The 14,495-nt window shown below is 43.9% G+C and overlaps 1 protein-coding gene across 6 annotated transcripts in view; it reads right to left on the bottom strand.

Annotated features, from left to right (window-relative positions):
* The window catches only part of MAPKBP1 (mitogen-activated protein kinase binding protein 1), a 99,757-nt gene that overhangs the window by 45,931 nt on the left and 39,331 nt on the right, over positions 1 to 14,495 (bottom strand). For all 6 annotated transcript variants that reach the window (XM_058839098.1, XM_058839139.1, XM_058839088.1 and 3 more), the window contains 2 exons: positions 1,359 to 1,421; positions 729 to 786 (listed from right to left, as the gene is read on the bottom strand). In XM_058839098.1, the coding sequence (XP_058695081.1) occupies positions 729 to 786; positions 1,359 to 1,421 (121 nt within the window). The remainder of the gene's footprint in view (positions 1 to 728; positions 787 to 1,358; positions 1,422 to 14,495) is intronic.

Here is a 14,495-nt window from a genome sequence, read left to right as displayed (position 1 = left end):
AGCTGAGGCTCAAGAGACCTGTCTCACACATGCTCCCTCCCCATCTCTTACACAGGCACAGGGACTAGTGGTAAACTGGCCTTAATCACACACAAGAGCAAACTAAGCCCAACCATACAGAGGTCAGCATTTCTGTGGATTTTTAACATCCAGCAATTCCAGCCTCATGACAAAGCCCATGTCTTGAGCTTCTAATGCAGGACAGACACACAGTGTACTCATCCTTATTCTCCCTTTTGGGCATGTTGGGAAAGAGGAAGCAATTGTTGCCCCCAGCCAAACAATGCCAAACCACAGGCAACAGTATCTTCTGTGACTATTCCTTAAACTCCACTCCTCCTGCACTTTTCATTTCACCCACAACACTGTTTCTGGCTTCAGTTACTTCCTGAAATCCTACAGGGACAATGCTAAGCTCAGGCCAAGATTCAGGACCATCCAAGTACTCTTTATTGATGCTAGAGTAGAACAATGCTGCATATCCTTTTGCTTATTTTCACTCTACCTTCAGCCCACAGATACCACCCCAGAAGACCCATCCTCCAAGCTGATGTGTTGAAAAACTCCCAGCAGGAGCACCCACCACCCATAAGCCAGCGGGTCCACTGAACAGTGAGGCAACACTGAAACTCACTTCTCTGTGTGAAAACAGCCTGTTTCTTCTAAGTCCCTCTGCCCTGACTCAAAATGTAATGGACAAGGTGCACCCCCTCTCCTTTCACACTTACCTCTCCTGTAACCAAATATTTTCCATCTGGAGAGAAAGCAAGTGCTGTAATTGTTTTCCTAAAACAGAGAAAATAACAGTGAGAAACATTTCCAACATGTGACTTCATTTCAATACATCATGACTGGGGAGTAGGTTGGGATGGACTGAAAAGATACTAAAGTCACTCATAATAGGCTGACATAATGGTTTTGCTTTGCCATGGGGATTCCTTGTTGCCCAAGTCTCAAACAGCAGCCCACAGCAGCAGAAAAGCTCCCAAAGTTGAGGTTCATCACTGCACCTTTATTCCAGGTGCAGGACCATGTCACACTGCTGGCTTCAATAACGAGGTCATCATTTTAGGTGGAGAAAAAAAAAAAAAGTCAGATACCATGGAGCTGTAGTAAGAGCCCCTCCACGTCATGACCATTAGCAGATCCTCTTGGGATCACAACGTTTATGAGGTGGTACTTTGACAGCAATAGCACCTCATGAGAGAAGGAGCTGGAGTCAAAGCAGCCTATCCTTAAGGCAACTCTGACTGGAGGGGATTTAGCCTGGAGCAACAGCAGCTCCTGCACTGCAGTCAAGCCATAAAAGTCTTGAATTCACCTCACAGAAAGCAAGTCCAGTTTAAAGCTTTACTCACCTGGAGCTGTTTAGAATATGATGTTGTTTATTTTTTCTAGGGTTGAATAGCACAACAACACACCTAGACAGAGGAAACAGAAAAACAAAGAGAGATTACATCACTACATGCATAAAGATAACAAAGAGCTATCCTGACTGGGAAAGCTAAAAACAACAAACAAAAGTAGCCCCAAAAAGCTGTTTTATTCCGTAATCTCAGACTGAGCTGAGGTTAACTAGAAAACAGAAAGCAAAATAACAGTCCAGAGGGAAATCATAAGTCTTTCCCATGTTGAGGAATACCATTTGCTAGTACCGTAAATAATTACCTTTCCACCTTCCAGGAGCCCTCAGTCTGATTGTCCAACCTGGACAGAAAGGTTTACCATGAAATCTTGTACAAAGCCCTAATGGATTATGTCCCTTGCTATAAAAGTGACCCTGTGTACTGGGCACCAAACCAGAGTGCCTGGTGCAAGAGTAAGAAGGTAGGGTAGAAAGAAAGAGGGGATCTTTTGAAAAGATTTTGGGGGGGATGAAGGGGAATTAAAGGCACCAAATTTCTGTGCCTGACCTTATCAATAGCCAGGACAGAAAGCAACGAGTATAGCACAAGAAGTGGCTGGCTGGTTGGGAAGTGAAACATACGGTGCCAAAAAACTATTGACCTAAGAAGTCTATCTGCATAAACAACAGGAGCATTGCAGATACCTCTCAGTAAGCTGGACTGCAAAAGCAAGCAATACTAAGCTCCTAGTAAGTAATATAATTACATCTGCTGGGAGCAAAACACCTCTGTTGCTGACTGGAGGGGAAAGGAAGGAGAAGAGACCCTATCTCCCACTACTCTTGCCCACAGTTCATTGCCTTGGTGCCTCAGCCCACCACAACTAGACCAACAGGAGTCAAAGGTACTGCAGCCTTCCCCACTTCCCACAAACACCCTACACACCATTTTTAAATCTCCATGTAACAGCATTTGTCTTGTAGCAGGGCACAGTAGTAACCAGTAACAGAATATGCTGTAACAGGAATAAAAAGATAGACTAACAATCGCTCTGATGACCTTGTGCCCTATTTTTCACTTCACTTCTAAAATAAAAACTGTGAGTTTTGCCTGTCCCTCTACAAGAACACACTGCTGGAGTTTGGAGAGTCCCAGCTCCTCCTTCACTGCAGTGCTGGGAGAGTACTGCAGGATGTCCCTGCTCCACTGCCAGCAGCCTTTCCTGCACTGAGTATTTCACTTACATCACCATCATGCTGGGACTTGCTTGCAACACATAGCAGCTTACAGACATCAATTACTGGGAGAAACATGCAAGACACACAGGAGAAGTAGAGTTGGCCTGGAAAAAAGGACTAGAGGAGTTGGACTGAAACAGCCAAGCAGAAAGACAAAAAGCTGAGGCATCACAGAAATCCATGGCAGAACCTCTCCAAAAGACCTCACCAACATTTCAAGAGGGTGTCGCACACTCATACACAGGACAAAGCACACATTGGCACCACACTGCCTAGAACAAGAGCCACATCCTTCCAGGCCCCACCCCACATCCCCAGCAGCAGCAGGCAGGGCCAGGAGTCTCTGGGCCCTGCAATGTCGACATCTCCTCACCGAGCCCTGGCAGCTGACCTTTCCCTTGGTCTGAGCAGGCTACACTGCCAGAAGGACTGTAAATTTTGAAATGGAAAATAGGGTAGAAAAGAGGAGTGACACACCAATACCTTGAGCTGAGAGTCCTGGCTGAACCTGCCACACTCCATTAACACTGCTAGCTCAAAACCAGCATCCAAAACATCAAGGATGCACAGGATATGCCCTCCCCTCCTTTAGACTATACTCTCCAGCCATGCCATTTCACACACCCCTATCCACTCATGCCTTACCTTGAAGGCCAAGGTAATAAATGCACCAAACTTTCTTGACAGTTAAAAGGCAGATAGCCATGGCTGGAGATGTAACCTTGTGGAAGAGCAGAGAAGCTGTAGATAAGCATTTTGTTCAGACCAGGATTGATCCTTTTCTACTTTTTACCCTGGGGAACCAAACTGGAGAGTTTCAAGTCATAGCTATGCTATCTGAGGGATTAGTGCAAAGAAGCAGGTGGTTCATGATCCACTAACAAGTCAGGGAAGGTTAAGCCTTGCAAATCACAAGATATGAAATAGGAAGTTAGCAGATGTGAAAACCTATCTAATCCTGAGCCTCCAGCTAATCATAAAAGCATAGCACACCCCCATTATGTGCAGTTGGATAGGGTTAATGAACCAAAATCCTGCAGAGTTACAACTAGGATGAATTGTGCTTAAAATAAGCTTCAAGAAACCAGAAAGAATAAAGGGAAGATACAAAATCTTGGCAAAGTCTTTCCTATGCAGCTCTTAAATTTAAGTTGCTGTTTTATTGTAAGGAACTCAGTAGAGAAACAGGACTTCAGACAAGCGAACACAGTTTAAAAACCAGAGGAAAGACACAAAATACAAACCATGATCTTCAAACCAGGCAAGCAAACAAACCACTCCCTAGAATAGTGTAGTGAGCCACAAAGGTCCAGGGCTTTGCTATTATTAACTTACAGGACAGAACTTTTGGCCACTTAAAATCACAAATTTTAGCACAGTGGCACCCCAGAACAGCCTGTGTGCCAGTACCTTGACCAAATTCAGAGCCTGCAGGGGAGGCAAGAGCCACCACCCAAAGCAAATCAACAAAACACTCCAAGGACCACACAGCTCCTGGTGCCAGAGCAGCCATCACAAATGTGGATATTTTAATGTTGTCTTAAGACAATTCTATGATTGATTCACTGAGTTTGGCCCATAATTTACAAACACTAACTGGAGGGATAGGGAGATAAATCACAATATCTCCTTACTGGTGAGCAAGCACTAATTCATACCATGAAACATGAAAATACTTTTAACTCATAAACTCAGCAAAAGAAGATATTTTGATTTGTCACTTAATAATTAATATAACTTAGTAATTAGTTATGATGTTCTTGCCAACAAAGCCATTTATCCAGGATTAGTCTTCTGAACTTGCTTTCTTAAATCATCTGCTACCCAACAAAGCTACCCTACTGCAATGCCGTCCCATGCTGATTTTCCACCATTCTTCCCCTCTCCACTCACAAGGGCAATGAAGATTTCAGCCAACTCCAAGGACACCCTATTCAGCAAGATGGCAAACCACAAACCGTCAATCATACTGTGGAGCACAGATCCTTTTCTGGGGGTCAGGAGCATCCAAGTTTGTAAACTATCTCCATCTCAAAATGCTTAGAAAGGTTTTTAGTCCATTCCATCCCAAAGAGCACATTTCCACAACAAGCAAAAACTATTCCTAGTTCATTAATCTCTTCATAGTGTTAGAGAACAGCCTCAAAAGTTGCATCAGGAAGGTTTAGACTGGATATTAGGAAATATTTTTTCACAGAAAAGCTTGCCAAGCACTGGAACAGGCTGCCCAAAGAAGTAGTTGAATTTGAATTGCCATCCCCAGAGCTATTTAAAAGATGCAGAGATGTGGCACACAGGGATGTGGTTCAGTGGTGACTTGGCAGAGGTAGGTTAATGGTCCATGATCTCAGGTTCTTTTACAGCCTAAGGAGTTCAGTGACACAGAGTGGCCTCTATTGCCTGCTCAGACACTCACAGCTCAGCTCGGTCCAGCAGCAGCTTCCTAAATAAGCCAGTTCAGAGCCCATTAATACTCTGGGCATGCTCCATATTAGCAAAGGAAATCAGTATAGCAAAATAAACGGAATGGAGACACTGAATGAACAGGTTGCTGACCCACCTACTCCACACTGCTGCCTGGTCCAGTAAGGCTATTAAACCCTCGAGAGAGTCCAAGTATCTACCCCTTTCCATTTATGCGTGCTTTAATATTACAGTAGTCAAAATAATAAAAATAACTATAATGGAAAATTAGTTGCATCAAAGAGTACATACCCATCTAACCATCCTCTGCCTTTGTCTCCCTCTTTATAAGGCTGAATTCAGTATTTTACAGCTAGAGGGATAGGAAAGAATGCATGGTAAGAGAGCACTGATTTTCTTATTCACAGCTTCCAACTGTTCATGAAGAAAAAGCAAAGTACTTCAAACCTAAAGTTCCACTATGGCCACATCACTTGTTCTGCACACTCCACCCCTTTCCCAAAATGAAGCTTTCAAAACAAATTCAAGTGTTCAAGACACCTTTGTCTGAAGAAATATTTTTGTATGCTAGTGCCAACCTGCAAACTAAGGCTAGCTCCAGAAATGCCTCACATGAGACCTACAGAGCCTGGCACACATTAGCTGTTGTAAACATCAACATTGACAGTACTCTTGTTTCAGCACAAACCTTACCTCCTCTGCAGCTGCAGACAAGGCTTGATGATCACAGCACCTTTTTAATCCACAAGGATATTCTGATTTCCAAGACATTTATAGAAACTACTTGCTGCTCTATGGATTGCTGCTGTACAAACCATTTATCAGCCAGCTGAGATCAAGTGCCCTGTTTGTTTGCATGCTGGTTCCTTGCAGAGGCTGTTGGCAATGGAACACATATTGAAAGGAATTTCTAGGTCCATGGTGCCACCTCACAACCACTAAGCACATCTTCCTGATGCAAGCAGGTTTTATAAATAGCTTGGCTGGGCAATCTTTCCCAGTATGCCTCTTTCTTGTGAGACATCCAGGTAACACAAGGGAAGGACAGAATTAGCTCTCATAGCAGTGGCAAAGGTTTTTACTGGCAACATGAGCATTGTCCATCAGGGTGCCTATTTGTATCAGCCAACAAGAAAGGTTACTTGCAGAGCTTTCCAAACTTCCAAGGCACTATCTTATATGTTCAAAACTGTGCATCATAGATGCAGATGAAAAACAGGGAGGGAGGGGTGAGAGGAAGAGGAAAGGATGGGGTAGGCATGGAATGTCACTGTAGTTTCCATTGGCTCCAGCAAAAGCAAAAAGACCCACAAAATATTAAAAAAAGACAATTTTCCTAGGCTAAATATATAAGGAGTGAAGAGGAATTAGATGTCAGTACCACGTTTACACACAGTATCTGACTCACTAAGTTAGTGGCAGTGGGTCACTCCATGCAGCTCCTCCCGCCTTAACTTCCGACTTTTCTCCTACTGGCTTCAGTTCTGCACTGACCAAATCATAGTTTCTGGACATTTTACTCTTCTCATTGTCCTCTTGCTTCCCAGAACATCCCTCTATTATCAGCTGCCTTACCTCAGCCATCTCCTTCCTCATGAAGCTGACATAAAACAAACTTCTGCAGAAGTCTGTTTTACCTTTTCCTTCCTCTACAGGCTCCCCCTACAAGGAGTTTGGGAAAATTAAAAGGCTGCAGTAGCATTCCTTTCCAAGCTACCAACCAACTCAGCACTGCTCTATCTCATGGGACACATTACTGTAAGCAAAATTCATGTGTCAAATCCTCCTCTCCCAAATGCATGGAGCCCATGCCATAAACAGAGGAAAGAATAATCCATTAAGACATCAAAACAAACATTAGCTTTCTTTTCCCCCCCCCCACAATATATTCCTTTCATGCCACTGTGAGAATAAATGCAAAGAGCAAACAGTCACATCCCTTCAAAATTGCTCAATTTCTCAATTTCTGGCTTATACTTTGCTCTCTTCCCCCCACCCGAAGCTTTTCAAATCAGAGCACATTTCAAATCAAATGCATGGGGAAAAAAAAGACTTTGATAAGAACAAAATCTTTTTTACACTGCACTGGTTGCCATGGGAAGCTTGATCAGAGCAAAGCAGTGTCTACAGAAGCTGGTGTTAATTTTCTGTGTGGCAATTCTTCCTGCCAAAAAGCTTCTTTAATTCACAGCCAGTACTGGGAGTGGGTTAACAGTGATGAGAGGATGTGCACACTGACTATGTAACTGAATAGGTATTTTCATGCAAACTGTATTAATGACATGCATGCTGAGAAGAAAGATCTATCTGTTAAGAGGTTAAGAGCTGGGTGCCACTGCCTGAGCAGAAAAGCCTCCAGAGCTTCCTGTACCAATCTGTGATAGAGAGAACTAAAAAGGTGGGAGCCTGAGAGGTGCAGCTAAATTCACACTTCAGAAACCAATGCAGGCTAATGAAAAGCCACAAATATTGAACAATAAACCCACTGTGAAAAAGAAAGTCAGTGATATATTTAGTGTCACTAAACTAATAGCATAGAATTTCTGATTGCCAACCAGGGACAGACTTGCTCTATTTAAAAGTCTGCATAGCACCCCAAATCTGCAGGAGTGGGAGCTCAAACACATCACACAATAGGCTCTGCTCCAAAAACCACAGGAAGAACCGTGACAAACTAAAGCCCAATTTCTTGCCTCCAAGAGTCCAGTCCTAGGGAAGAACAGGGCATATTTTATGATACTTGTCCAGACTCTTTTCAGCCTCCAGAAATCTGGCTTTCAGAGATATCTTAAAACAGTGTGCACCCACACCTAGAGGAGAGAAAGCAGCAGAGGAAATTGCAGCAGAGCTGAACTGACAAGGATTTATAGGGATACTCCCCAAATAGACAAGGGCAGCCTCTGTTCTCACCACCATTTCAGCCTACTGAATTCACCTTGTCCATTACACTAAATGACCCTCAAAGCTGAGGGTTCTGCAAAATCTCCATCAATACCTATGTGACCTGATGACGTCCAGGAAAACAGGTACCTTTCTCTCCCAGTCATCTGGCAGGGATGCTACCATCCCCATGATCTTCTGCTGCCAATGTGGTTTGTGCCTGTCTACCTGAACAGGCCCTGCTGCAGATGAGGGGACAGGGCTGAGTGCCCAGAAAGCTTCTCCTCAGTTCCTGCCCTGCCTGCAGAGGGCCAACGCAAACTCCTGCCACACACAGCTGACAGCTTCCACTGCCTGCTCTCAGCAGCCCCTTTACACCTGCCAGACTACATCCTTAAAGCAACCAGCTGTGTCTCTAACCTCAAACTACAGATGGCTGAGAACAGAAAAACCCTCAACACGTGAACAGATAAAAAGATCCAATAACAAGCAGAGATTGTGACTGTAACATCAATCAAGGCCTCTCATCTTGCATCCACAAGGAACCACTAAAGTTTCAGCTTTATCAGGACCACAGAAGAGAAACTGCAGTTTTCCTTCCTGCCTTCTCCTAGAGTGAAGGTGCTGCCTGTCCACATGGGCTGGCTACAGTGATTTCTAGAAAGTCCAGCTGATTTCGCTGCAACATACCCTCAACCCCCTGCAGCTATTTCATGTGGAAAATCCTTAACCTACCACTGGAGGTTTTCATGCTATTTCAAGGTCTATTTTTAAGGAGGCAGAACAGAAGAAGAAGAGGAGGATTTTTAAAATTGGCAACCTTTCTGACACTGGGAAAATATAAGGCAGGATGATGACTCAGGAAAACACTTCACATAAATGGATGCAGAGGGGAAAGACAGCCTAGGTCCCATGTCCCACAGGATCAGTTGTACACAATTCCAGAAGAGCCACACTGGAGCCAGAGACATGGCAATAGTGCCCTCAGGAGAATGATGGCTTTTTACAGAGCTGCGCAATAAAGAGGCACCTTTTCTGGGAGGCAAAGAGCTAAGCCAGACATAGATTGTGAAAGACTTGGGCAAGAAGTGCATGCAGGGAAAGCAGAGGGGAAAAAAGGCCTCAGAGGAAAACCATGAAATTTAAGCCAGCTTACTAACTGGCAATCATTACAGTTGCAAGGAAGATGAAAATGTTTCCAGTTAATTGTTATGGCTCAGGGCTACCTAGTCACCAGTGATTCAGCAGGAACTTCACCTTCAAAACAACCCCATTCCCTTCAACACGTCAAAGCCAGGAGAGGGGAAAAAAAAAACAAAAAACCTCATGAATGAGAAACCAGGAATAAAACCCTGTCCTAGCAAAACCAGGGACAGACCATCTCTGCTGCATTGCAGAATATTTCACCTGTCCTCCAGCCTGTAGCAAAGGTAGGTAGAAAAATGAAGCCAAGCAAAGCAGCAGCTGTACTTATGCAGACTGAAGTGTCTGTCAGTCTGCACATCTGACAAGCTTCAAAAGAGACAGGGCACTGATGACAAATGCCTGTACAGACACACACACATACATGTATATGTAGGTATATACACAGACACATGCATACATATGTCTCGTGGCTGACAATAACATTTACACGCACATAGAGAGCGCACATTTCTCCCTCCCTCTCCAAAACCACTCACTTCCCTCGGGGCAGGGAAGCAATGCCAGCAATACACCTACATGAAGTATCAAATCAACAGAGCTAGGAGCTGCAGAGCTGGGTTTCATTTCAGCATTCTTGGCAAACACCCATGGAATACTGTAGATGAGCAGCAGCCCCAGGGGTTAGAGCAATGGGCAACTGATGATAGGTAGGCTGGAGGAACAAAAGGATCACTGAGATAGTTAATGACCAGAATATGTGCTGATCAGACAGACAAAGTCTGAGAAGCACTAGGAAATGGAGCCTTGAGCAGCACCTGGCTGGTTCCAGGCTGGCGTGACCAAGAGAGCTGAAACAAGCAGCCAGAACATGGCTCAAAACCAGAAGAGCTTCACATGCAAGACAGAGGATGCAACTTTTTCCAGGATGAACACTACAGAATCACAGCATACTATGTTAATTCTTGGGAAAGGACCTGTTTCCATATGCTGAGATCTCCCAAAATTACAGCTGTCCCAGGCAGATCAACAAGGAGAAAAGAACAATTATCTGTCCTCACAGACCAGCCAAGACACCTGCTTTGGGGATCTCTTGCTCCCCAGTTGTGCTCCACCCCTCCGCAGGCCCTCAAAATCCAGTCCCTCTTCAATCAGTATCTGGCTGACAGCCCCAGATTTGCCATTTTCAGCAACAGGCCACAAGCTTTTCACTAAGTCTCAAAGGCCTTGGGCTTCCTGGGTTTGCATGCTCTGAACTTTTCTTGACCTGCTTGTGGCTCTGCTTTACTTGGTTGAGCTGTGACAGCAATTTCTCTAACTGACCAGGTGTCTATTGATGATTTGTTTTAATTCTGTTTATCTTTTGTGGAGTACAACCATAGTTTTATATAAACTACATTAACCAACAGCTATTTTATGTAGACTGAGATATTTACAACTAATGACTGCATAGTGGAGAAAAATGCAGACATGGTAGGAGAGCAGAGACCTTGAGAAGTGGAGAAACAGGACACAGTACAGAGGAGTAGAGGAATGGGATGATAAAGAGAGGAGGCACATGCTTGCCATTGGAGACCAAACTGCTGCAAACAATTCACCCACTGTCTGTTAAAAAAAATTCAGACCTGGAGCTGAAAAAAACCAGCTTTTAGGGGTGGAAAATAAAACAAAGAAAAATTATCCAACATGCATTAAAGACACACTATATAGTGAATTCTGGAAGCATTGTGGCGTTGTACAAGTGTGACATGTGCAAGTGTATTAGCAAACATATAAAAAATTACCCAGAGGAACCCTGGAGTTGGATTAAGGAAGAATCCAGTAAAACTCACATCGTACTCTTCCCAGAGAAGGGCTACAAAGATGAAGGTTTACCCTCAACAACTGACTTTAAGATCCAGAGGAGCAGCATAAGGGTGAGCATAACATCAGAAAAACCAAACAGAAACAAAGAAATACATTGCAGTTTTAATTGCATTATCACAATTATTGAGACATTTTTATATAGAATTACCCTAATGCATTATTAACCCTTCTTTTTCTGTCATAATTAGTGGTAAAGTAAAATGATTCTTGAATAAGAGTGTTGTGAATTCAGTTATACCAACAGTAAATTCCTGCTTTCTTTATTTATGCACATACACAGCCCATATGTAAGGGATGCTTCCTTTTTGCCCATGAAAGACAAAGCCCAAGGCAAACACCTCAGAGAAAAGACACACATACAGGGGAAAAGAAAGCAATGAAAAACAAGTTCAAGAAAAAAAAATTAAAATTTTAAAAACAGGCAAGGAGCAGTTTAGAGGGAAAGGCAAGGAAAAGATAGAGAAGCAAAGTTTACAATAAAATTACTCCAGAATAATCAAATCTGCCATCAAGTGCTGAGCAAATTCAGCTTTCGAGCCCAATGGTATAACAAGAGAAGATGGGAGCTCTCTGAAGGTACCCTCCTGGGATCAAGCAGCTCCTTGCAGAGATTTGCAGACCCAGCTGGGATTACACAGAGAAATCTGGCTCTACACTTCAGGTTTGCGCCAACTTCTCTGCAAGAGCAGTTGACACCATGCCATGAAGCCTGAAAAGCTGAATATGTGTCTTCCTTTAAAACCAAGTCCCAAAGGAAAAATATAACCTGCTTTCAAGCATTTGGCCAACACCTCTATTTCCAGCAGCATGCACAGCCCGAATATTCCTTCATTGTGCCTGAGCAACTCAAGAGCAGGGAGAAAGATCCATACATCAAACTAATCACCTGGGACAGACCAACATGACAGCTCATGGCTGATGCCACAGGGCTTTAACTGTTTTACCATGAGCACAAAGTGTATAATATTAAAATGGCATCATTCAAAGGAGCAAAACAAAAAAACAATGAAATTAAACCCTGTCTGCCAGCCCCCTGCCACCACCACCTCCCTTAATGGTCACACATGGGGTAAAGTACTGGGCAGATCCCTCCAGGGTTCATTGACTCATTATTGATCTCTCCTGCATTCCAGAGCAGGCAGCAAAAGCCCTCACTGCGGCAAAGGAACTGGAGCAGCTTTTCCCCTTGAATGCTTCAGTAAGCATAATCCAGGCCATATCTCTGCAAGAGTGTCAAACAGAAAAAAAACCAAAAAAACCCACCCAACCAAACAAAAACCCAGCACAACAAACAAAAAACCTCACACCAAACACACACACAGAAAAAAAAAATGCTTCTTGGAAAGCATGAAGTTAAAGAATCACTTGCTCAAATAGCCAGTTGTTTTCCACTCCTGTAAGCATGGGCAAAGCTCACAGTTGCCTTGGGCAGCAGGCTGCCAGATCTACAAAAAGGCACTAAAGCCTCCTGCCAGCCTTGCCTATTCAGCACCCTACAAGGTCAGGCTGGCAGATGCTGAAGGAAGAGGCAGGAGGGGCCTGCTTCTCCCCACAACTGTCCACACCACAATGCACAGGAAGCCTGCTGCAGCTCCCAGGCCCAAATATCCACAGCTCATGCCAGCTCCCTCTCCTAGTTTGCCACTTCTCACAGAAGGAACAGCTCAGACATTGCCAGATTGGCAAAGTTCAATTCTGCCCATGTTATCTTTTTAGAAGACTTGTGACAGCTCTGCCTTCAACAAAGGATGAACATTTACTTGTGCTTTATCTCAGCATAGTATTTTAAATGCATTGAAATTTTTCTTCAGAGTAGTTAATGAGCATCAGTTGTCAGGAAATCTGAAAAGACAGCTTTCCTGGAAAGAGAAGCAATTGTGGTAAAACTCAGTTTTGCTGTCTTGTATAAAACTTTATCTCCTGTCACAGGGCAATGTTGCCAGGTTAGAGTCCAAGACTAAGAGTACTTCCTAAAAAGTAATAAGTCAGCATTGCAGAGGCGTAACAACTGACCCAAAGGTAAGAAGAAATTGGCTGGTATCAGCTCTGTCAGTCCTTGGCTGCCAGCTGAAAGAACCAGATTCAGGTGCACAACAGGCTGATGTGTGCATGTGTTGCAGGGCATATCTTCCAGTGCAGCAGGGAGGGGGCCAAGTCCTACATCTGGTTCCTAAGCAATAGTCAGGGCATGCTTACAATAAACAAAACACACCATTTCTAGGCACTTCTTAGCCATCCTAACACAATGCTCTACCACCTTTAACTCATTGCCTTCTGACACTGAGTGAAACCCAAGACCATCTGCAGTGCCAGGTCTTCCAGAAAGAGAAGAAGGAGTGACTCCCTGTTGTTCACACCTGGTGATGGAATATGTCCTTTGGACTGTATGTACTTCTTTTAAGTTAAACTCTGTGATTTGTGTCAAGGTTGCCAGGAGACACAGTGCCTGTTTTGAGATTCTTAGAGAGGGTGGGGCTTAGCTGAGGCAGCTGGTATCTCATTTTCATCCCAGACTTTGCTATTCAGTCCCCACTCCCCCCCCCTTGTTCTTATGCAAGCTCAGGACTTGGCTCACAGGCCAATGGTGTTGCTGCACCAAGGCACTGGTTGCTAGGAGGTGTAACTGGAGAGATCCAGAGCAGGTAGAGCAGAAAGCAGGCTGCTACCTGCAGGTACACAGGCTTTTGGGCACCCGTGCTCCCTGCCATCCCCCTCCTTTCTCAGCTAATGTGCAAACCCCAGCAGGTTGCAGAGCTTCAAGTTGAGAAAAGGCCTACATGCTCCAAAACAGCTGAGGTACTGAGAGCTTTGCAACACTCCTCTATTTTACTAGCATCCAATATCTTTCCAAACCTGTCAAAGCTTCCCACTTGCAGAGCTGTACCTGAGTGTTTAGCTCTGTTATTAAATAAAGCAGTCATGCTTATTCTCTTGCTTCCATTTCTTTGCACATAAACTGCAAGTTTATGACCCTCACCATGGGACTGCTTTCCCAGCCTCCTCCTCCCCCACTTCTTTTCTTTTAAATAGCAACTTTCTTTTAGTTCACATACTGGTTAATGAGATCAAAGCACAAAGGAACAAACCAGCCAACTACATGGGATTATTACCAGCTTGCCTCCCAATTTAAAAATCCAATTGACACACTCAAGGATTGAGGACAGCCAGGGGATCTCTTAAGGCAGGTTAAAATCAGATACGAACAATATAATCATTGAAACAGCAACTCCTGTAGCTTTTGTGAAGGCATGATGGCACTTTCTTTTTGAGGGAACTGGAATATTTGCCCTGGAACTAGGATGGCAGCAGTAAGAAGCATGTACTATGTAGTTTTCCTTAATATGGTTTGTCAGGCATCCCAAACAGCAACAAACTTGCAGGACTCCTCCAAAAAGCCCTACCTTTCCTTGCTCATAGCCTGGGGAATCCAGCACAGGGAAATTTCAAGGTCAGTTAAGTGCTTTTGCTGTGACAAGAATTTTCATTGCAGCCTTGCAAAGATAAAAGCATTCCCATTTCCCTGCTCTCACTTTCTTCATCACTAACATTTTTGGCAACAGCAAGAATCCACACTAACATGAATGCTCCTGAGGACTCA

Source organism: Poecile atricapillus, chromosome 1 (genome assembly GCF_030490865.1).
Source record: "Poecile atricapillus isolate bPoeAtr1 chromosome 1, bPoeAtr1.hap1, whole genome shotgun sequence".
Classification (NCBI taxonomy): domain Eukaryota; kingdom Metazoa; phylum Chordata; class Aves; order Passeriformes; family Paridae; genus Poecile; species Poecile atricapillus.
The sequence above is the reverse complement of the archived record's forward strand: the minus strand, read 5'-3'. Positions and strand labels throughout refer to the sequence as shown.